This window comes from Pavona decussata, unplaced genomic scaffold, assembly GCF_977016875.1.
Source record: "Pavona decussata unplaced genomic scaffold, jaPavDecu1.1 SCAFFOLD_261, whole genome shotgun sequence".
NCBI classification, from domain to species: Eukaryota; Metazoa; Cnidaria; class Anthozoa; order Scleractinia; family Agariciidae; genus Pavona; species Pavona decussata.
In genome coordinates, this window is record NW_028145664.1 from 602,328 (window position 1) to 624,772 (window position 22,445).

Below are 22,445 nucleotides of genomic sequence, written 5' to 3' on the forward strand. Positions count from 1 at the left end.
TTCACAAAGAGAACAGTAGTAGCAGAACCACTTTCTGAAAAGTTAGATGAAGAGTTGAAAAGAGACATTTTAACAAGAAGAAATGAAATTCTTTGCTTAGTAAAAGAAGAAATAAATAAAATCTTGAACCCAAATAAACCACAGTATAATCCTAAGACAACGGAAGTAAAACTGTTGAGTTCATTAGGTGTTACAGAAGAACAATATTACTGGGCCTTGTCTATATCTGGTGATTCTGATTTTGATCTGCATCTTAAACGACCGCTTGATAGCTGTTTTATCAATAATTATTTTGTTGCTGGAATAAAAGGTTTTAGGGCTAATGTTGACTTACAACCTGTTTTTAACCATTACAAATGTATAACTTATGTTTGCTCATACTTCACAAAGGATGAAACAGAATGTTCACAGGCTATTGCCAATGCAGCAAAAGAAGCAAAGACTTCAAATTTAGCCATTAAAGACAGTTTGAGAAAAATAGGAGCGGCTTTTCTTTCTACTAGAGAAGTGAGTTCACAAGAATGTGTATATAGATGTATGCCTGAACTTTGGTTGAGAAAAGTTTTCCCTAAAACAGTTTTTGTGAGTACAGATTTACCTGACAATAGAATTCGAGTTGCAAAGAGCAAAATAGAACTTGATGAGTTACATGAAGATAGTACAGATATTTACAAATCCAATATAATAGAACGCTATAGCATCAGACCTAACAAAAATCCAATTATTGATAACTTATGTCTAGCTGAATTTGCTGCATATTATTACAAAGAATACAAAAATGATTGTGTAACAAGCGATGCACAACCTGAAATTCTTACAGATGATGTTATAGAATCACATGTTCAATTTAATACAAATGCAGATGTCATTAACTATTTACCATCCAAAATAAGATTAATAAACACAAACGAAGTTATGAAATGTAGAAAAACTAAGGCTGTATTACGGTATCATAGACCCAACAAAGTAAAAGAACCCGAAAAGTACTTTCACCACTTACTTATGCTGTACTATCCATGGCGTAATGAAGATAGTCTTATTGGCAATGAACAAACATACGCATCAAGATTTTATGAGCCGAAAGTGCAAGCTATTGTTGAACAAAAAAGAACAATATTTGAACCTGAAGCAGATGCTATAACAGAAGCATTAGAAGCCCTAAGAAATAGTGAAGTTAATAATTTTAGCCATTCCTTTGATTCTTTCAATGATCAAGAAAATGAAGACTTGCAATTAGATATGCAAAGTAATGTTGAAATTGATGACGAATCATTTAATGAACAAATTATTTCACATCTTTCTTCCAATTCTAATAGTGATAAAGTGTCTACAAATGCAACAATTACAAGTTATGTTCAACCAAGGGAAATTTCTGATGATCTTTTACGTGAACATATAAGGTCGTTAAACGAGAAACAGCGTATTGCGTATGATAGTGTGCTACGCTGGTGTAGAAACAAAGTTAAAAATCTTCGTTCTTTAAAACCTTACGACATTAACCCAATATATCTTTTTATGACTGGAGGTGCTGGCTCAGGGAAAAGTCATGTAATAAATACAATATATCAGACAGCAATTAAAACATTTAGACAGACAACAAGCAATCCTGATCTGCCAACAGTACTGTTAATGGCACCCACTGGTGTTTCTGCAATACACATAGGCGGAACAACTATACATTCAGCGTTGGCTATCCCTAAAGAAACCGGTGACAATCTTCCAGCAATGTCTGACCAAAAGAAAACACAAATGAGACTTACACTGTCGGAATTAAAGCTTATTATAATAGATGAAATTTCTATGGTTTCTAACATTACTCTTCTTCATATACATCAAAGGCTAAAGGACATTTTTGGATCATCCAGCTCTAAACTATTTGCCGGTATAAGTATTATAGCTGTAGGAGATTTGTATCAACTACCACCTATACGGAGGAAACCTATTTTTGAAAAATTCAACAATGAGTGTTTCAATTTATGTCATCCATGGCATGTCTTCACGATGATAGAATTGACTGACATTATGAGGCAGAAAAATGATCGGCAGTTCGCCGAAATTTTAAACAGATTTAGAACAGCTTCACAAACTGAAGAGGATCTTAATTGTATTAATTCTCGAGTATTAGTCCCATCAACAAACAATTACCCCTTGAATGCACTTCACATCTGGGCAGAAAATGATCCTGTTAATGAACATAACAACAAACAACTTTTACAATTATCTACACCTTTGTTTCTACTTAGAGCAACAGACCAGTATCTATCAAATGTTACAAAACAAGATATTGACAAAGTATTATCAAGAGGGAGATCTGAAACAGGAGGGCTTGAATTTGAAGTGAAGATTAAAGAAGGTGCTAGAGTAATGCTTACTACAAATATTAATATTGCAGATAGACTTATAAATGGACAAATGGGAACTGTTGTTAAGATTGATGTCAATAAAAAAACACAAAAGCCAACTGTGGTTTATATAAAATTTGATGATAATGAAGCAGGAAGAACTTTAATACAAAACAGTAGTAGTATATTTGCTAGAGAAAATGCTGTTGTTCCTATTGAACAAGTATTATCAAAAATAGAAGTTCGACCAGGTAAACCATCGTCTCCAGAAGTACAGAGAATTCAATTTCCTATAAGTCTAGCTTGGGCATGTACAATTCATAAAGTCCAGGGTTTAACACTGCGAAATGTTGTTATAAGTTTCCATTTGAACAAACAAAGATCTTTTAACTATGGACAAGTATATGTTGCGTTAAGCAGGTCAACTTCACTTCAAGGACTTCATATTTTAGGAGAAATCAATACTAAACACATAAAAGCAGATCCTAGAGTACATAATGAATATGATAGATTAAGAAGTTTCAAGTTAGTAGATTTAAAAGACATTACACATTCAAATAAACGAAAGATAGAAGATAACAATTTAGTTGTAACATTATGCCTTTTAAATATACGCTCTCTAAGAAAACATAGTTCTGATGTTAAATGTGATGTAAATCTTTTGAAAAATGATCTTATAGCATTTACTGAGACTCAACTTTTACCTAATGATAACGATTCAGATATTATAGATAATTTATCTCCTTTTTCCTTATATAGGTATGATCATAATTCAGATAAATACTCAAGTTTAGCCATATGCATCAAAAAAAAATTTCATGTTACAAATCAAGAATACTACCCAACTTTAAATGCTGTTAGGTTTATGTTCACATTTAACAACCATAGATCACACGTAAATATTTCTCTCCTTTTAATTTATCGTAAAAATAACTCAAACATACTTGACCTTATTAATGGTATTGACTATTTAGTTAGAAGCAATCCTATCGATATAATCTTAGGAGATTTCAATATTAACTATTTTAGCAGCAACGACATGGACGTACTCTCATCATTAATGCAGTCTTTGGATTATTTACAGATTGTAGAGATGCCTTCATTTATTTCAGGTAGTTTACTAGACCATGTTTACATCAGACAAGCAAATAAACTTAATATCGATAGTTCAGTAATCAATGTGTACTACTCTGATCATGATGCAATAAAAATCACAATACGAATTTAAACTTCGCATTTACCGTTTCGTATTTGATAAATAATAGACTTCGTATCTCCAATACAGAAAATAATTCGTTAAATCAAAAAAGAATGTTAAAAACTTTGATATAATTTGATCTGATGAGACACAGAAAGGAGCCCGTCCATCCTTCCTAGCCGAGTGCCGATGTATTGTCATCAATGCATTCATGGATTCTGTTATCAAGTAAGTAGGATACAAAAAGGCTTTTTACTTTTTCTATATCAACGTTCGACTCCTTACTGTGATGTTTTGTTGAGCTCTAGAAGTTGATTGATTTGATTAATGCGTCGATGGATTGTATTATCAATTATGCAGAATACAAGTAGATTTTCTAATAAATTAATTTGTAAATGAACGAAATAGATCCGCTTTATGATTCCAGCCATTATTCTTTTCAGTCACTAGCGCAAGATATAATGAGTAGATGCTCAAGTATAAACTTCCTGAATAAATGTAATATAAAGATCCGGTACTTAGACGACGAACATAACTCATGGATCAATCTACCCAACAACAACAAACGAGGCTTCAGGAATTTTGGAAGACCACAAGAACTGCTTCAGAAAGGGAATTTTTAAACAATTAAATTGAGGACAATTCAAGCTAGCCCTTCCCGAGGGGGTGCTTCAAGTACCAATGTTCGGTTTGGCGCAAGAACTCCTTCGCGCTGTCGCCTATTGAAAAAGGCACAGGCGACAGTTTCAAGTTTGGAAACAATTCTGCAAACCTGAAGTATCTCAGTGAAGCATAGTGTCCAATGACAGACAATGGAATGAAATACATTGGGAAGCACTGTGTTAAGTTAAACTACTTGAATATCAAAGGCTACAAAGCTGTACGAGATGTCGGCATAACTCACATCGTTCAAAACTGCTTCAAACTGATATTTCTTGATATGGGGAAGTGTAACATCATGGATTATGATATTGATGGTATGCATATTATCAGCATTCATTGGCCTCCGTTGAAGAAACTCATTATACGAAGATGTGAACATATGACAGCTACAGGAATCAAGACTATTGCTGCACAATGCTGTAGTTCCCGGTAGTACTTACAAGTGCAAGAAATCTTAGAAAACTATAGATGAAGAAAAAATATTACTGTATTCAAAAGTATGTGTACATGGATAAAGCATTTGTTCAGTCTGTTTTTTTTTTTTTTTTGCTTGGTTTGTAGAGTAACTTGCAGCTCCAATACAGTGAGTTGTGCTATCTTCTTGATAACTACGGCGTGAAGAGGAAATTAAACTATGTAGTACATCGTCACGTACCTGGAACTGACAAGGAGCAAGCGACCATATCGTTTTAATGTTTTAGATTCAAATGTACTGTTTACAGAAAGAAAATTAACCTTTTGAAGGGGTAAATCGAAAGGATAAGTTCCAAGAACTACTCGACAGTTTAAATGATAGAAAATGGACAGCTCGCGGTATTGACTGCGGACCTGATTGTGCTTCGCAGTGCGAAGAGCCACGAAACCTGCGCTGCAGACTTCGTCGAACTGATGCCTAAACTTTATTGGAAATCCACTCCATAAAAAAATTCAAGTCTGATTGTCAATTTCTACTTAAAGTTTACGTGTTCATTAAGTAAAGCTTTTTGTCTTCAACAATAATATTATCTTCTGTCTTCTGAGTCAGATAGTGTAATCTGCCCCGGGTCATGACGTTTTCCGAAAGCAATTACCGTTATGATCTCAGGATAGCTGTGAAGCGTACAATGGAAATAAATCAGGAATAGCATCACGCGTAAATGCCAGTATAGGCATCTTGTTCAAGAAAAGCGTTAAAACTAAAAAAACAAAGCTTACAATTATTGGTCGTACACTAAACTACACTTGTGAAAACACTATTAGTTTCAAACCTTCTTTGATGAATCTTGACTCCATTTAATGCCAAAAAGAACAGCACTGCTTTGAATCATAATTCCAACGACCTCCATGCGCAATGCTAGCTTTTAAAATGAGTAATTAAGAAAGCGACTAGAGTCACTGAGTACCCAACCTCGTCCCCAGGGCCGTCCGCGCGGTTAGCCACGTAACAGCCCTGGTACAGGCTTCAGAGCGGAAAAACGTTCTGCGCAATTTTTCTGCGCATATCCGTTCGCGGGCGCAAGTAAACTGGAAACGCCACCGTTCGATTCTGTTGTATTGTTGAGCAGTGGCTTTTGTGGTAAAAATACATTTTATCATCTACGTTTTGTCCAATTTCATCAAATATGCTATAAAATCGGACCGGGCATTTTACCAACACCGTGTAAGGACAAGAACAAAAACTGGACTTGCGGTTCAGGTTCCGGTACATGACTATAAACACAGCAAAGGGGCACTTCTTTCGTAACTATGCTGACTATGCTACCCAGGCTTCATCTCTATTTAATTCTCTATGTTTGTCATTACAAGACAATTCATATTTGGCGTCAGCACAACTGAAATTGAAGTAAGATTCTATTTAAAAAGTTGCAGCTGGTCAACCTCTGCTCACTGGATGCATTTATTTATTTTTTTTTGTTTCTAAAACAAAATTGCGCGACGAGTGAATGATGGCAAGAGTGCGACCACGGAAGGCTTTGTGAAACAAATTCAAATCCCCGCTAAGCACAGTGACAAAAGGGATTATTTGCGAAGTTTCCGTAACTAAAGATAGTTTTCCTGCCTTCAGTTGACCTGTGCAGATAAACACTGTTACACATCAGTTTTGTAATTGACCTGAGCCTACTAGATAGATGCACACACACCGTGTCAAAAACAACCTTTTTTATAGTGTTTATCAGGATCAACTTTTAGCTAATTATACTGGACCGCAAGTCGCGAAAGCTAAAACTAAACTAAAGGAAATAAAACAGTACAATATACTAAGAGATCGAAAGTATCTGAAGTATTAGACGCATCGCATGAAAATGTTCCCTCGACACCGATAATTAGATCCTTGCGAAAAAATTAAAAACCCACTCTGGCAAACAATTATATACTTTGGCAAACTCAGGAATTAACGATTAACTATTTTTCTACTCAGGGTTGAGCTCTCCACCTTAAATATTCAGGGGTTTGCTTATATAGATGCTTTTTGTAAAAAGATCCATGACAATAACATACCCGTAGAGGCGATTTGTTTACACGCCGCGGGAACAATGAAGGTTTGAAAATCTTTCTTTAAGTCTAAGAAGCCCTAAGAAAATCGAACCACAGCAAGGTTACATCTGCAGCTATCTTCTTGTGTGGGATAATTATCGTTACTTACCGAGATATCTGCGGTAGCATAGTAAATTGTTGAAAATAAGAAAATTAAAATTGCCGCCATTTTTGAAACTTCTGGTGCCCCTTTGGTGCCCAGCCCTCACGCAGAGTTCGCGCATGCTTTTTGCGTTTTTCCGCTCTGAAGGTACAGGCTGATCTATCGAGCATTGCCATTGTAAGATTGCCAAAATTTTAGACAAAATTCTATTAGTATTTCTGATTGGCCACACCATTTTGCGCTAGTACCCAGACACGCGCGAACTTAAAGTTTATAAACAAACATGGCTGGGTTAGCTTCGCCTTGTTCTAGAGATTTGGATAAAAATAGCAGTGTTTATATGTCTTCCTGTATCAGGATGGTGTATAAAAATAGCAAGGATCATTTTAAGAGCTAGGAAGCTTTGCAAAAAATTTCAAGTTTAGGAGCGATCGAATTTGTCCTACGCGCCATCGTATTTTTCGATCCTGCGCGACTGTGTGGAAATGTTCCGCTCTAATAATAGCAGATTTATTAGGGTTGAAGGAAAATGTTTTCTGTTAAAAGAAGAAGGGGTTTTGCTCTGTCGGTGGACGGCGAAAGTTTCGACGGCTCTGTCAATCGAGGAGGTAAGAGAATACAAATCATTATGTATGCATGCTCACTCTTTAAACTGTTTGTAGTGTTTTGTTTTTTGAAGAGGAAGCAATTTTCGTGAAGTAACCTTTAATCTTTAATCAAGATAATATTTAAAATTGCAAGCTAATACGGGCAATAGCAGGCCAGTGTTGTTATGTGAATTCATGTGGTCGGTAACATAATATGCACAATAAAGATATCGTTCCAAACTGGTACACCGCGGTCCCAAACGATTCTTTAATTATAGGGATTTAGAAAATATTTAAGATTTCATCGTTTTCTGGTCAAATTGAGTGATTTTTTTGTTGATGTTTAGGTTCTGTTTGAGGGAGATGCACATTGAAGATGTTTGAATACAGGAGAAATATTTCAAGCCAAGTTAGCTTTGTGTCATTTGGATTTTTCTGTACTTGTAGCTCATTAATTCAATAAATTGGATTGAAAAGCTCATTCTGTAATTGGTAGGTGGATAGCTATTCTTGTACACATTAAGTTGTTTATTTTGGTTTTGTATGAACTCAAACTAGGTGCTCAGCTCCATGCAACTGATATTAATTTACTAGTAAGAGAGTCAAGATGTCTTTCTTACTCTTAACTTAATCCAAGAATGCATTATAATTTTTCCATTCGTTTTGGAAGGAATAGGAAAAGCATTAACCTCTCATAACTTCCTGTCAACCACATTAGTTCTTTTGTTTTGAGAGTGCAACCTGCATTTTTTTCAGGGAAACCAAAGCAGTAATTTGCTGGCTCTTATTCAATACTGCAAAGTCAACACGACAATCACCTGTGCTTCTTATAATTTATATATGAAAACTACAGTGGAACCTCTCCTTACGGACACCTCTTTAATACGGACACCTCTCTATTACGGACAGTTCAATTGGTCCCTGAGAGACTGAAATCCATATAAAGCCTTCCTCTCTAAAACGGACACCTCTATAATGCGGACACTTATCCCTGCCCCCTTGGTGTCCATAATAAAGAGGTTTGACTGTAGTAATAATCAAAACTGGATTAGGGAGTGTGTTTGATGACCTCAATCCTAGGTTCTCTCTCCTTTGCCAAGTTGGTGATGATTTCATCTGCCCCTGCAAAATTTTGAAGGGGGGTGGGTGCCAGATACGTGTCCCAAGTGCCTTTCATTCACGGCAATCAACATTGGTTGCCCCATACAATCTTAACTCCAATCTGTATTAGGAATGAGTTATTTCTATGTTGAATGCAATAAACGTCGAAAGTCTAATTATCCAATAAAAAAATGTTTCCCTAGTCCCTAGTCATCTAAACCTGGTTTTAAATTAAAATTAGTAAAATTGATTGAAATAAAATCAAGTAACACTGGAGTATGAATCCTCAACTGTCCCTGTCCAAATCTTTACCAAAAAAAATCCATCAGGCAGTCATCCCCAACAGTTTTTTTACACTTTGCTATATGAGAGAGTTCACTTGGAGTAAAGTTAAAATCAAGTAACACTGGAGTATGAATCCTCAACTGTCCCTGTCAAAATCTTTACCAAAAAAAATCCATCAGGCAGTTATCCCCAACAGTTTTTTTACACTTTGCTATATGAGAGAGTTAACTTGGAGTAAAGTTGAAAATAACACTGACAACAATTAAGGAATAATGAAATAATTTATAAAAAAAAATATTTTGTGCTGTGTTAAGTACTGATGATACAACTGAGAAATCAGAGAATTATCTCTGGAGTGTAAATTTCTGTGTTGGAAGGGTTCCTTTCACCACAAAAATTTACACTGTAGATTTTATTCTCTAATTTCTCAATTAAGGTAGGGGCCTTGCTTCAATCCATTAACCTTTTGTCCTTACGAGTAAAAACCCAGTTGAAGAAGTCAGTAGCGCTAATCACTACACTGCTGCAGCCTCACCACTCCAGCTTACGGATAGCACTTCATCTGCAAAGTCCTAATGCATTCATTTTTACACAACAAAATACCTACCATGTATCATTTATAAGCATTCTGTAAAATATTCCTTACAGTACATTTCATCATCTTGTTTTTCCCATAAAAAAATAGAAGGTACAAGAGTGCTTAAGAGAGAGTTGAGTGTGCATATAAAAGTCCTCTTCTGAGTTCACAAAATGATGAAAAACTAATACTTTGAAATAAATATTGCAACTTACCGGTAAAAGCATTTTATCACTTACATAACTAAAGAATATTTTACACGAACCCTGGACAGAGTGGAAAAGGAAATGTTAAGTAATGTTTTTACGCGGGATGCCCTGAGGGCATACCATGTCAAAAAATGGGCTCTGTATATCTTTTTTTTTTTTCACGGTAGCTTCAAATCTGCACATTAATAATTTATTCATTAAACTCTCCCCTCTCCTAGTAGGGATGTATTGTTCCGATTGTCTTCAACAAAAGTGAGCCAATGAAAATCCATTATTGGCGCGTATATCACCAGGGAGGGGACCCCGTAATCCCTACCTGTGTGACGTCAAATCATCATTTGATTTATTCATTAAACCTGAATTAAATTCTGCTCTTCCCAAGAGGGGATGTTTTTGTGGCTATTGTAGCGGCCAGATTGTTTACATGCTTTAAACTCACTATGCCGTTTTCAAAAAGAACATTAACCCTTTTAAAGCGGTAAATCAAAAGAACAACTTCTAAGAAGCACTCGACAGTTAAAACGGTGAAAATTGGACAGTTGCTGGCGAAGACATCATGTTTTGTTTGGCAGTTGCAGAACCACGAGGAGAAGAGGTCATTAATAAGCTAAAACACATGTCACACCACTTTGTCGAATTGATGCTTAAACGCTTCTGGAAATCCACTTCACAAAAAGATTAAAGGTTCTGATTGTTAATTTTACTAAAAGTTTTCTTTTAGGAAAGCTTTCTGCCTGTTTTCTTTGTTTGTTTCGGGGTTTTTTGGTGAAACGAGAACAATTTGTAATCTTACACTTTTATTGAAATTACATAACCAGAATAGAACGTGAGTCAGTCCACGTTTTAGTATTAACACAAGGGAATACGGAAACAACATTAACATCACACTATCTTGGTGACTCAAACTATTCCATTAACTAGGATAGTGTTATAAATCTGCGCATACAATGGGAATAAATGAGGCCACATTTTGCATTCCGGGAAAATGCCATTAGGGGCATCTTGTTCCTAATATTACTGAAAAAGTTACACCAGACCATGTGATTAGGGTTAGAAAACTGTAGCACTGGTAACTGACGTCACAAAACCCATGCATGAAAAATAAATGGTTATTGTTGGATAATCAAAAGTAAGTAAAAGAAAACAATTGACTTGGTGTATAACATTTTGTATAATAATGATACATAAATTACTACAGTGGAATACCAATTTTTTTAACCTCCTAGGGAAACTGAATTTTGTTCAAAAAATAGGAGGTAAAAATCTGACTGAAGCAAATCCAAGAGAATTAGCAGTTATTGGTTCAAGGAAATGGAAGTGTTGAAAAATTGAGGGTTCAAATAACTGAGATTGCACTGTAAATGTAAATAACTGTAGTGTACATATCTCATTACTCATTACTAAGTTTCGAATTTTTCTGTTAATTAAAAGAGATGGCTGATAAGAAGTTTGACCTTTTATCTGTAATCAGTTATCAACAGAAGCTAGGGCCTGGTTGCATTAAACATGGCCTGAATATCAGCCAGTTCTTCTCCAGATGATTGGTGAGCGATGGGAAACAGATATACAGGGAATGCCCCTTGTTCAGCCTATTTTTGTAGCCTCTTTATCAACTGAATAGTTATAAGAATGATTGAGTGACAGTGCTCTGTTGCTTATAAACACAGCTGAGCCCAGGCATCCAGTAGAAAGTTTCACACAAGAATACATAATTTACAAGTTTATGAACTGCCCCAGCAAGAACTTCCATTAATAAACAAAGTGATTCTTGAGCCATACTGTATTTTCATCCCCTCAAACTGTCTAATGGACAAACAACGATAATAACCGAGTCGCTTTGCACATCACTACGTCCGCCCGTCTGATAACGCTAATGAGGTCGGGAATTAACTGGAATGTTAAAGATTTACCGTAACCAGTGGGCAAAACTTCAATCACATCTTGTCCTATAAATGCACTACCTCTAAGGCGCGAACTTGGACTACCTCAAAAACAACAGAAACATCGCATTCAACAGCACTGAACAGCAAAATTCAGAGCTTGAAGGAAGGAGGTGACCGCCATTTTTTTAAACTTGGACGTTAACCCCATGCCCTCTGCGCCAGGTTGAAAGCGAGGTAATCTGCACGATTTGAGCAGATTTTATCAGCCTGTACCAGGGCTGTTCGTCGTGGCTAACCCCGCGGACGGCCCTGGGAACGAGGTTGACTGAGTACCGGCAGCCATCTTGGATTTCATTCAGACTGGGAAGACTGGGCATGAACAAAGCCATTTTGGTCAGCAGATATTGCACTGCAGGCTCGGGAAAAGACCATTTCATTCAAGATTTTAAGCGGGATTCGAGCGTTCAGGAGATATTTCCTCTGGATGTTTACCTCGGTTAAGCTAAAAAATGATGGATTAAAGCAGCAAATGTGGATGACTACTTTTATAAAGAGGTAAGATTGATGAAAGACTGCGTGAAAATGTGTGATTTTATAGATCTTCTGGGCGAGTGCAATAATGCCCCTCTTGAATTTTATAGAGCAAATTCGAGATTTTTGAAGTGGACATTCCCTATTTATTTTTAACATAAAGCCTTTGCAATTGTTTAACGGGGTAATAAATATTATTATCTGTAGCCGGTTTAATATAATGCCTTGGTATAAGCTGAAGACTTACGTGATCTTGATTTGAATGAAGTTGCATGGAGATCATTATCAACTTCATGCATATAAATTATTTGCTATTGGGTGTATATTTTTGTAACTGCCACCTCAGATGTCAGCTAAAGGCTGAATACCCTCATTTTACTTAGAAACTAACAAGATCACTGTGATCACTCAGAAGAACTCACTTAAAGCGCTCAATTTTCTGTTTTACTACAGTTTTTCAACTCAATATTGTTGTCAAGGCCGATACTCAAGACTGCTCAACAAGCTAAGTCACTTATGACCATTGGACTCTATTTTAACTGATTCATTTTGTTATGAATCGTGACTTCTGCTACTACTACTCAGGAACAAATTACCAAATAGCTCAACTTCCCTTTTCAACAATGTAAACATCCTCCTGCAGAAGATGTTTAAAGTTTTTATTGTATTATTTTTATAGCGATTGTATTGTATTTTTATTTTACATTATCATAATCCTGTTGCAATTTCTCTTATAATCTCACATATTATAACAATTTTTTAGATGATTAATGCCGAAAAGCCCCTTTGGGGAGTGTTAATAAAATTTGTATTCTATTGTAAAGTGGATGAAATTTTCACACTTGGTCTCTGGAAAAGCACCCAATTAAAAAACTGGACATTCACAGTAATAATATTATAAGGGCCTGGAAAGGAGATTTGGAGGCTCCAGTAAATACTCTTACAAGATCAGGGACTGTGGAGGGGGTGAGACTGGGGGGACTTCAGCCCCACTCCCCTTACTTTTTGGAGAGTGAAAGAAATATTTTAGTTTTCTACATGTATCAGTTACAGAAACAACTAACATACAAATTGTTAAGTATTTCATGAGAGACATGATAAGTGAATTTATCAACACACCCCTTCTTATGAATCCGGCAACCACTGAAACATGGTTGACCTTTTCGTAATAAATTAGTGTCAATAAATTAAGACTGTAAATCATTTTTCTTTGCTGGATTAGCTAAAGAACAATGGCCAGATAGGACAGAGGCACAAATTATAAATAGCCTAAACACCATGCTCAAGGAAATTCGCCATACATGTAATTTTAGCAAAGTTTGGCATGAATTTTGTTGGGCTTAAAAAATAAAACTTGTTCTCTTTTCAAACCTTTTAATGCACTATTTCAATTCATTTTTTTTTTTTTTTCAATTTCAAACGTTTTATACTAGCTTATTTTATGCAGTATTTATCCTGTAGTATATTCAATAATTTTTTATGTATATTAATTTCCATTAAACAATTACTGTAGTTCAGTTTATAACAGTTACAAAATTATATACAGTATATTAAGCTACAATAATTCTCACTGAAAAATATCATTCTCAGTAATAGCAAATAACTGTGAATGTAAAGCCTGACCTCAGAAAAGTAATTAATTAGCGTGTCCCTTCAGTCACTACTTGTGGTTAAAGCCTAATTAGTATAATTTTAAGCTTTATAATAATAATTATTATTAAAGCTGTTTCCATAGCATTTTATGGCAAAGCATGATCAGTGAAATGTTTTCATCAATGAATTCTATGGATTTTGTCTTTCCATCAAATTCCATGGAAATTCATTATGAATGCAGTTGTGTTCCATGGAACTCTATGGAACTTTTGCCCATGGAATTCCATGGAAAATTTTCCATTAAATTCCATGCAGCAACTCCATTTTACTTCCATGGAATTCCATGGAAAATTTTCCATGGACTCCCATAGGTTCTGCTGTACATCTACATGGTTCCCAACCACAAAAACAACACTTTGTACATGTATGTTCTCCTTTTCATTTTCTTCTTTTCTTGATGGGATCCTATTATAATCTGGTGGTGCCTGTATTACCATGTTGTGAACTAAACCATGTCTTGTTACTCTTTCCACATGCTCAGTGATATAGAAAGGAGGTATGCATCTGAGTTGTGGAGAGTGATCTGTAGTGAGAGACAAGCATATAACTATTAATTTTGTGTTTTGTAAAGTCTTTTACATGTCTGTTGCTAATGTGTACTGTAATTAACAGGTTTATTCTAGAAAATGGTTTCTGTGGACCCACTAGGCCCCATTGGAGACCTTAAGGCTGGGTGCCCCACAGGGCGTTGTTGAAAGATTACATAGCCGGCAATTGTCGCCTGTGTGTAAGCTACGATGATGCACCCCCAAATGCACCCAACCCTGAATTTGGTACTTCATACATGTATAAAACAGGCCTTTTTGTCGTTTTCATATGACTTTATGTTTGACAGAATTATGTGTGTTTTCGTGAGAATTAAGGTTAGGGGACACCTTATCAAACAGTTCGTGAATCTCATTAGCATGCACTTCTGGACATATCTCAGTCATTGATGCATGCGCCTTCTGTCTTGGCAATAATCTTTCAACAGACGCATTGTAAGATTTCATGATGCTTTGTTCGATCACGTTTTTGTATCAACAAACTTAATTTGCTGTGCAATTTCGCAGTGAATTTAGCCGCGATTTACATTAAATTTGACTTCTCTGCACCCTTTGGGTACCCAGGTTATTTCTGCTTCAACTGCAGAATATACTTGATTTAACACCATATGTACACAGATTGGATGTGTAAATTAAATAATTACATTTTTTTATAATTTTTTTTTTGACGTTTGATTAACAGTCATGTACACTTGTACATAAAGTAGGTTAAATTGTAGGTTAAATTTCCAGCATACTGTAGCATTTTCAGGTGTGTGGTGTGCAACAAATTTGAAAATTAACCATGTTTGCAGAGGGCATTAGTTTTATTTGTCAAATCTCTGATTTATAATAAGAATACATACTGTGCAATGCAGCTTAATAGCACAGACATGCACTGCAGCAAAGTTTATGTGCTTATCAACTACTAATTGATGATTTTTTTCTAATTTCTTATTATGTTGGGTTACATTGTCTCCATACGTGAGAGTGCCATACATGTACATGTAATTGTAGGTTTCAGATACCTCTTGCAGAATTTAACCCAAAATGTGTAAAATAAATGACAGCTGTGATGTTACTCTTGTAAATGGACAAAGGTAATGATATCACCAGTTTTATGAAATTAGTTATTAATTTTAATTCTACAATCTTTTAATGCAGATTGAATATAATGGAAAATTATTTCACTTTGATGTGGAGATCAATACAGCAGGGCAGGAAGAATACAGCTCATTCCTTGATTCATCAGTAGCGACAGGTGATGCATTCTTAGTGTTGTTTGCCATCAGTTGGCATGAGCTCCAGGATCTCAGAAGCAAGATCATCCAAGATCATCAACTCACTTCAGCTATCCCGATGGTCATTGTTGGAAATAAGTTTGTAAGTTCTTCTATACATGTACATTGATATGTGAGTTACATGTACATATGTAGTTTCTTAAGAAACTATAGTGTTGTACAGTGGGGACTGGAAACGAATGTTTGGTTTTATCAATAGAGTTAATCAGGTCATTCAGACTCCATTCATATGTAAAGAGATTCAAGTGCTGATGTTTCCAGTGTTACTGTACATGTAAGAGGGAATCACAAAGGGTTTACACTCGAAACGTCAGTACTCAAATCTCTTTACAGTGGCCAAATTACATGTACCTAATATCAAGTGTGTTGGTAAATCTTACATTTGTTTCAGCTATACATGTACATATACAATTTCAGGGGAGCAGGGATGACGCAGTGCTAAGAGCACTCGCCTCCCAGCAATCCCCGGGTTCGATTCCCAGACTCAGTGTCATATGTGGGTTCAGTTTGTTGTTGGTTGTGGTCTTTGCTCCAAGAGGTTTTCCTCTGGGTACTCCAGTTTTCCCTTCTCCTCAAAAGCCAACACTTCTAAATTCTAATTTGATCGGGAAAGTGTCCCCAATTAGTGCTCTGCGCTAAATACATTGACACTTAAATGAAGTGATTTATTTATTTATTTTATTATAAATTATTTTTATGACTGTGTTGCTGGCCTACCATAAATTATCTGGTATTACAAGAAAAAATAAATAATTAAATAAATAAAAAATAAACCAGTGTAATAGATAGGATGCAATTAAATTATAAAAGAAAAAAAAAACCCAGCGTAACCAGATAGGACACACACACACAAACATGTACACAAAGCAAGAAAAAAACAAAAAAAAAAACACTAGGGTTCAGTAAACATGTACATGTGCAGCGCTTTACACCCGATTAACATGCTACATGTAGACATGCTGGAAATGACACCGTGAAACTCAAGACAGATCCAATATACGTGTATGTGGGAACCCAAATAAGTTCTGTTTCCAATGGTCCCTGCTTCCCTTTAACCAACTAAGGATTCAAGATAACTGATACACACTTCCCATTTCTCATTTCTCATTCTAGGATTTAGAAGAGGAAAGAGAAGTTATGAGAGATGAAGTGTTAGAATACTGCAATTCATCTGATGTGAACATCCCATTAATTGAGACATCAGCCAAGGTAGGTGACACTGTTACAAGGTGTAATGGGCATTACCGAAGGTTGGTTCCAAGGAACTGTATAATCCTTTTCTAAAACAAATACAATACCCCAGAACAGCCCCGCGGTCTGAAAGTGAGCCAAAACAGATTCTCAATCCTAGTAGGTCATGTGACCCAAAACAAAACAAAAAACAACAGTTACTTCATATACAGCACTCAAAGCATCCTTCACATCAAAAGTCTCAAAATATTTTGTAGCATTAGGCGCCATCAACCCCTTAATAATGATATCAGGTCGATGGAGCCAGGTCCAAAGAGGTCTTGGGGAAAGTTACTGTGAACGGAAAATCATGATCTGTGGCTGATAACGTCACTAGCTGTTGGTACATTATGAGTTGGCTGCAGAACAAAAACTCCTCTGCACCGCACCCTGTGGGTACCAAGGATATTTCTACTTGAACTACAGAATATACTTGATTTAACACCACATACATACACAGATTGGATGTGTAAATTAAATAATTACATTTTTGATATTTTTTTACCGTTTCATTGACAGTCATGTTCACCTGTACACTGTACATGAAAGTTGCTCTTATAGCTGTACATGTAGGTTACATTTCCAGCATACTGTAGCATTTTCAGGTGTGTAGTATGCAACAAATTTCAAAGTTAACCATGTTTGCAGAGGGTATTTAATATTATTGACAAATCTCTGAATTATAGTAGGTATACATACTGTACAATGCAGCTGTAGCACATACATGCACTGCAGCAAAGTTTATGTGCTTATTGACTACCAATTGATTATTTTGTCTTTTCCAATGGTGTTGGGATACATTGCCTCCATACATGTACATTTACATGTAATGGTAGATTTCAGACACGTCTTGCAGAATTTGACCCAAAATTTGTAAAATAAATGACAGCTGTGATGTTACTCTTGAAAATGGACAAAGGTGTTGGCCTCACCAGTTTTATAAAATTAGTAATTATTTTAATTCTACAATCTTTTGATGCAGATTGAATATAATGGAAAATTATATGATGTGGAGATAGTTGATACAGCAGGGCAGGAAGAATACAGCTCATTCCGTGATTCATCAGTAGCGACAGGTGATGCATTCTTAGTGTTGTTTGCCATCAATTCTGTATCCAGTTGGCACGAGCTCCAGGATCTCAGAAGCAAGGTCATCCAAGATCATCAACTCACTTCAGCTATCCCGATGGTCATTGTTGGAAATAAGTTGGTAAGTTCTTCTATACATTGATATGTGAGTTTCATGCACAGTGTACATGTAGTTTCTTAAGATACTATGGTGCTGTACAGTAAGGATTGGAAACAAATGTTTTTTTTTTTTTTTTTTTTTTTTTATCAAAAGAGTTAATGAAGTAATTCAGACACCATATATATGTAAAGAGATTCAAGTGCTGATGTTTGCAGTGTAAGTCCTTTGTACATGTACATGTAAGAGGGAATCACAAAGGGTTTACGCTCAAAACATCAACTGTTACTCGAATCTCTTTACAGTGACCAAATTACATGTACCTAATATCAACTGTGTTGGTAAAATCTTATATTTGTTTCTGCTATACATGTACATAATTTATACAATTTCAGGAGAACAGGGATGATGCAGTGCTGAGAGCACTCGCCTCCCACCAGTGTGGCCTGGGTTCGATTCCCAGAGTCGGCGTCATTTGTGGGTTGAGTTTGTTGTTGGTTCTCGTCTTTGCTCCAAGTGGGTTTTCCCTGGGTACTCCGGTTTTCCCTTCTCCTCAAAATATAATTTGATCTGGAAAGTGTAGCACTAATTGGCGACACTTAAATGAAGTGATTTATTTATTTATTTTATTGTATTTTTGTGACTGAGTTGCTGGCCTCTCGTAAATTATCTGATATTACAAGAAAAAATAAAAAATAAATAAATAACCAAGCGTAAACGGATAGGATGCAAATAAATAATATGATAAATGTGCAGCACTGTACACTTGATTAACATGCTACATGCATGCGCGCTGGAAATGACACCATGATACTCAGTGAAAACAGAACTCATTTGGGTTCCCACGTACATTCTGTTTCCCCTGGCCCCTGCTTCCTTTTAACCAATTAAGGGGTCAAGATAACTGATTCATACTTCCCATTCCCCATTTCTCATTCTAGGATTTAGAAGAGGAAAGAGATGTAATGAAAGATGTAGTGTTAGAATACTGCAATTCATCTGATGTGAACATCCCATTCATTGAGACATCAGCCAAGGTAGGTTACACTGTTACAAGGTGGAATGATTACCGAAGTTTGGTTCCAAGTAACTGTATAATCCTTTTCCAAAACAAAATACAATACTCCAGAACAACCTCGTGGTCCAAAAATGACCCAAAACGTATTCTCAATCCTACATGTAGTAGTTCATGTGACCCAAAACAAAAAAAACAACTTCATATACAGCACCTAACGCATCCTTCACATCAGACGTCGCAGAATATCTTGTAGCATTAGGCAACAGAAACCCTTTAATAGTGATATCAGGTCGATGGAGCCAAGTCCAAAGAAGTCTTGGTGAAAGTTACTGTGAACGGAAAATCATGTTCAGTGGCTGATAACGTGGCTAGCTGTTGGTACATTTTGAGTTGGCTGCAGAACAGAAACTCTTGTGAAGATGACCCTGCTGTCAGTGTGGCTGATCGTTAGAATTTTTTTGTGAGGTTGCACCGTCTGGTTCTCCAATTTCAGACCTCTGATTATGTAATTTCCCGGTGCCCAGTTATGTAAAACATGGTCTCTAAAGTTAATACATAACCTCTTTGAGACCTGTGATGTTTTTCCTAATAATTATTTCCGAAAAAGTATTATTTTAACGTGCACAGTGTCCAATTTATCACTCAAATTATATACACTGTATTCAGTATGTGGCCAATAGCAGAATTACCACAATGGATATTTACCTTCATAATCACCGTAAAATCGTAGTATTTACTTTCAAACATCTTAAAAGTACAGATATCGTTATTCAGATATCTTCATTTTTAAAGGTAACATCAACTGCCATTAATGTGGTAAAAGAACCCAAGAATATGAACTAAAATTGATTAAAAATAGTAGCAATAGTTATTTCCTTGAAAGGATTGGTTAAAGATCAAGTTGGGTAGACACTCATCAAAGGAAGGTGAACAAGGTGTTATCAACACCAAATAAAATTCCTTTAACTATTTTAACCCCAAAAAATAGCGTCGTAAATATTTTTCCATTACTGACAATTTTTATCATCTAACAAACATTGAAACTCTAATCACAATGGGACAGTAAACACAAGTAGCGATCACTAGTTGGTAGAAACGGATCTGAAAAATGCTTATGAGAAACGGACCTGTTCTATGTTAAATCCATGCAGGTTTTCAGACTTTATAACAGTATCGTTAACATCTATACCCAGTGACCAGCACATACAGTGTAACTTATAACGAATATACCCAACCCCACTTTTATAGGTTGCTTTGATACCAGATGAAATTTGTAATGTGGCGTTTTTCAAGTGTGGTGAAAAAACGATTTCAAAATATTACCCTTGCTCCCAAAGGTATGATGCATTTAGTCTGTAAGACTCTTTTTTGCAGTAACATAGCTCGCCTTGGTGAAATTTGAGCGCCGCGTTTGACACACTTCTGCAAATTGTATGTGTCTGTTTGTTTTTATTTACGGTGACCCGGCAATGCCATCCTTTAGAATAAACCCTACTCTGGAAATACATGTACCCCTGATAGTTTCCTTATTTTTGTGTTTACACTTGAAAACAGCACTGATATAGCTGTGTTCTCTTCACAACTGAAAGCGGCCTTCTTATAGTTGTGTTCACACTTGAAAACAATGAGATGTAGCTGTGGCACGCTTGAAAGCAGCCTTGATATAGGTTTGTACTTGAAAAACAGGTCTTATACGATCGCGAGTATGGCAGTGTTCACACTTAAAAGCAGCATTCATATAGGTGTTGACAATTGCAAACATGCCTGATTTAACTGTGTTATTCACTTGAAAGCAGCCTTGGTGTTGTGTGTTAACAGCACTGCCGCTGCTCTAACATTTGTTTAATGTTTTCTTTAGACTGGCCTGAATGTCGAGCAATCATTCCAACCGATGATGCAACAGATCCAGCGAATTCAGCCGTCGTTGTTAGAAAGAACAGTAGCCAGAAATCCTGGGAGCAAACCGGCCAAACCAGAACAATGTCTTTTACTCTAGGATTAGCATTTAAATAGGATTCATTTTGTAGTTTACATTTAGGAAAGGCTATTCATATTTCATTGCCAACAAGACATAGTAACCGGTTACTTCTCCTACATGGCAATTCTTCCTTAGTGGAGTTAAGTCGCCCATGCCATGGCTTCAATTTTACATACAAGTCACTATTTACTTTTGAGAGTGTCGCATTATTGCATCTGTTTATCTAAAGACAGCTACTTCTTTTATACGGGCATATTTTGACATTTTGGGCGAGTTAACATCTCTGCGGGCAACTTTAGGGAAGGAGAGTTTGTATGTGGTCTAAGTAGCCGACATTCTTAGCAGCTTGTTTTGACATTATGATATCAAAACTTGCCTTTCTTACGGATCTTTATGGGCAGTAGCTATCTCCAAATTTAGTCTTTGTTTTATAAATTATAGTGTCTCGTCTTTAGCCGGACTTTCCTTTTCTTTTCTTTTTTTTTTCCTGGTCAACAAATGGTACTTGAAAATCAGTAGCAGGAGACGTATTGCTGGTTGGGTTTATTCTAAGGAAGACTCATTTACGCCTCAGAAACACGGGCCAAAATTACCTACGAGTCAACATTGTACTGCAAAGTAGATTCTTTCGATTTACTTCGATATAACATGTACCGAGAGAAGACTTGCGGAAATAAATAAATAATTCCCTGACAGCATTGTCGTTAGTGTGTTTGAAACCCCAGCTAAATGTTCCAACATTTCTGTGCATTTCGATGTAAGAATGTTTAGCACTCTGCTCCCCATTATGCTGGACCAGCGTATGTTGGTTGAATGCTCTGTGATCAGACAATTTAACTCGATGATTTAATTTGCGAGTAGACCCTTGCTTTTTCTTGGGGATAGTAAAGCGACCCAGCGTGTAGATTGCTTCCCAGGAGGAGACGAATTTTTTGCGCGCGCTCCACTTAACCATCTCTGGAAAAAAATACTTGCAGTCAACAACGCATTTGTTGGAGGCAACAATTTTGGCGGCGTTTAAATTGAGCTTAAACACACCATGATTACTGAAAATTCCTCACAGCAAGCTTTGGAGTCACAGTAGAATCCCACTGACTTCAACTCAGAAGGGAAACAAAAATAGTTCGAGTTAGCGGAATTGGTGTTGAATTTTAAGTTGTTGGAGGCTGTGCATTATTGAGATTATATGATTAGTTTGGATTATTCACGTTTAAAATTGCGGATAAGATAAGAACAGCATAAGGAAAGACCAAACCCCAAACTAGATGGTGGCCTCTCCCTGCACTCCCCTTCCTCAACCTCAAAAGATGGTCTCTTTATTGCATAGCCACTCCTCTATATAGCAGTAAAAAATAACGATGAGATTAGAACCTCATTTTTCTTGTTTATCGAGCAATGCTGACTCTTGCTAGCTGAATATTTCTGTGTCAACTCAAATTTAAAGCCAGTAAAATGGTGTTGGTAATGTTCACAGAATAGGTGGTGTGTTCTATAGCCCCTACTCCAGACAAGGTGGGTCTTCGAGCAAACTTGTTATGACCAGTTCTCTTAGTTAAGTAAAC

The 22,445-nt window shown here is 36.2% G+C and overlaps 2 protein-coding genes across 3 annotated transcripts in view; both read left to right on the forward strand.

Moving 5' to 3' along the window:
• LOC146456075 (ras-related protein Rap-1b-like) overlaps positions 1-21,578 on the forward strand; it is a 279,286-nt gene extending 257,708 nt beyond the window's left edge. Inside the window, exons 4-9 of one of the 2 annotated variants that reach the window (XM_085093526.1) lie at positions 15,335-15,553; positions 16,585-16,680; positions 17,684-17,911; positions 18,829-18,924; positions 20,154-20,242; positions 20,764-20,880. In XM_085093526.1, the coding sequence (XP_084949652.1) occupies positions 15,335-15,553; positions 16,585-16,680; positions 17,684-17,911; positions 18,829-18,924; positions 20,154-20,242; positions 20,764-20,773 (738 nt within the window). In that variant the 3' untranslated portion in view covers positions 20,774-20,880. Of the gene's footprint in view, positions 1-15,334; positions 15,554-16,584; positions 16,681-17,683; positions 17,912-18,828; positions 18,925-20,153; positions 20,243-20,763 lie in introns of both variants that reach the window. The other variant, XM_085093525.1, reaches the window with a different exon arrangement.
• On the forward strand, positions 185-5,338 carry LOC146456085 (uncharacterized). Its single transcript, XM_085093519.1, has one exon. It carries the CDS (start codon positions 538-540, stop codon positions 3,568-3,570), a length of 3,033 nt encoding a protein of 1,010 aa, XP_084949645.1. The 5' UTR covers positions 185-537; the 3' UTR covers positions 3,571-5,338.
• Positions 21,579-22,445: the final 867 nt, after the last annotated feature.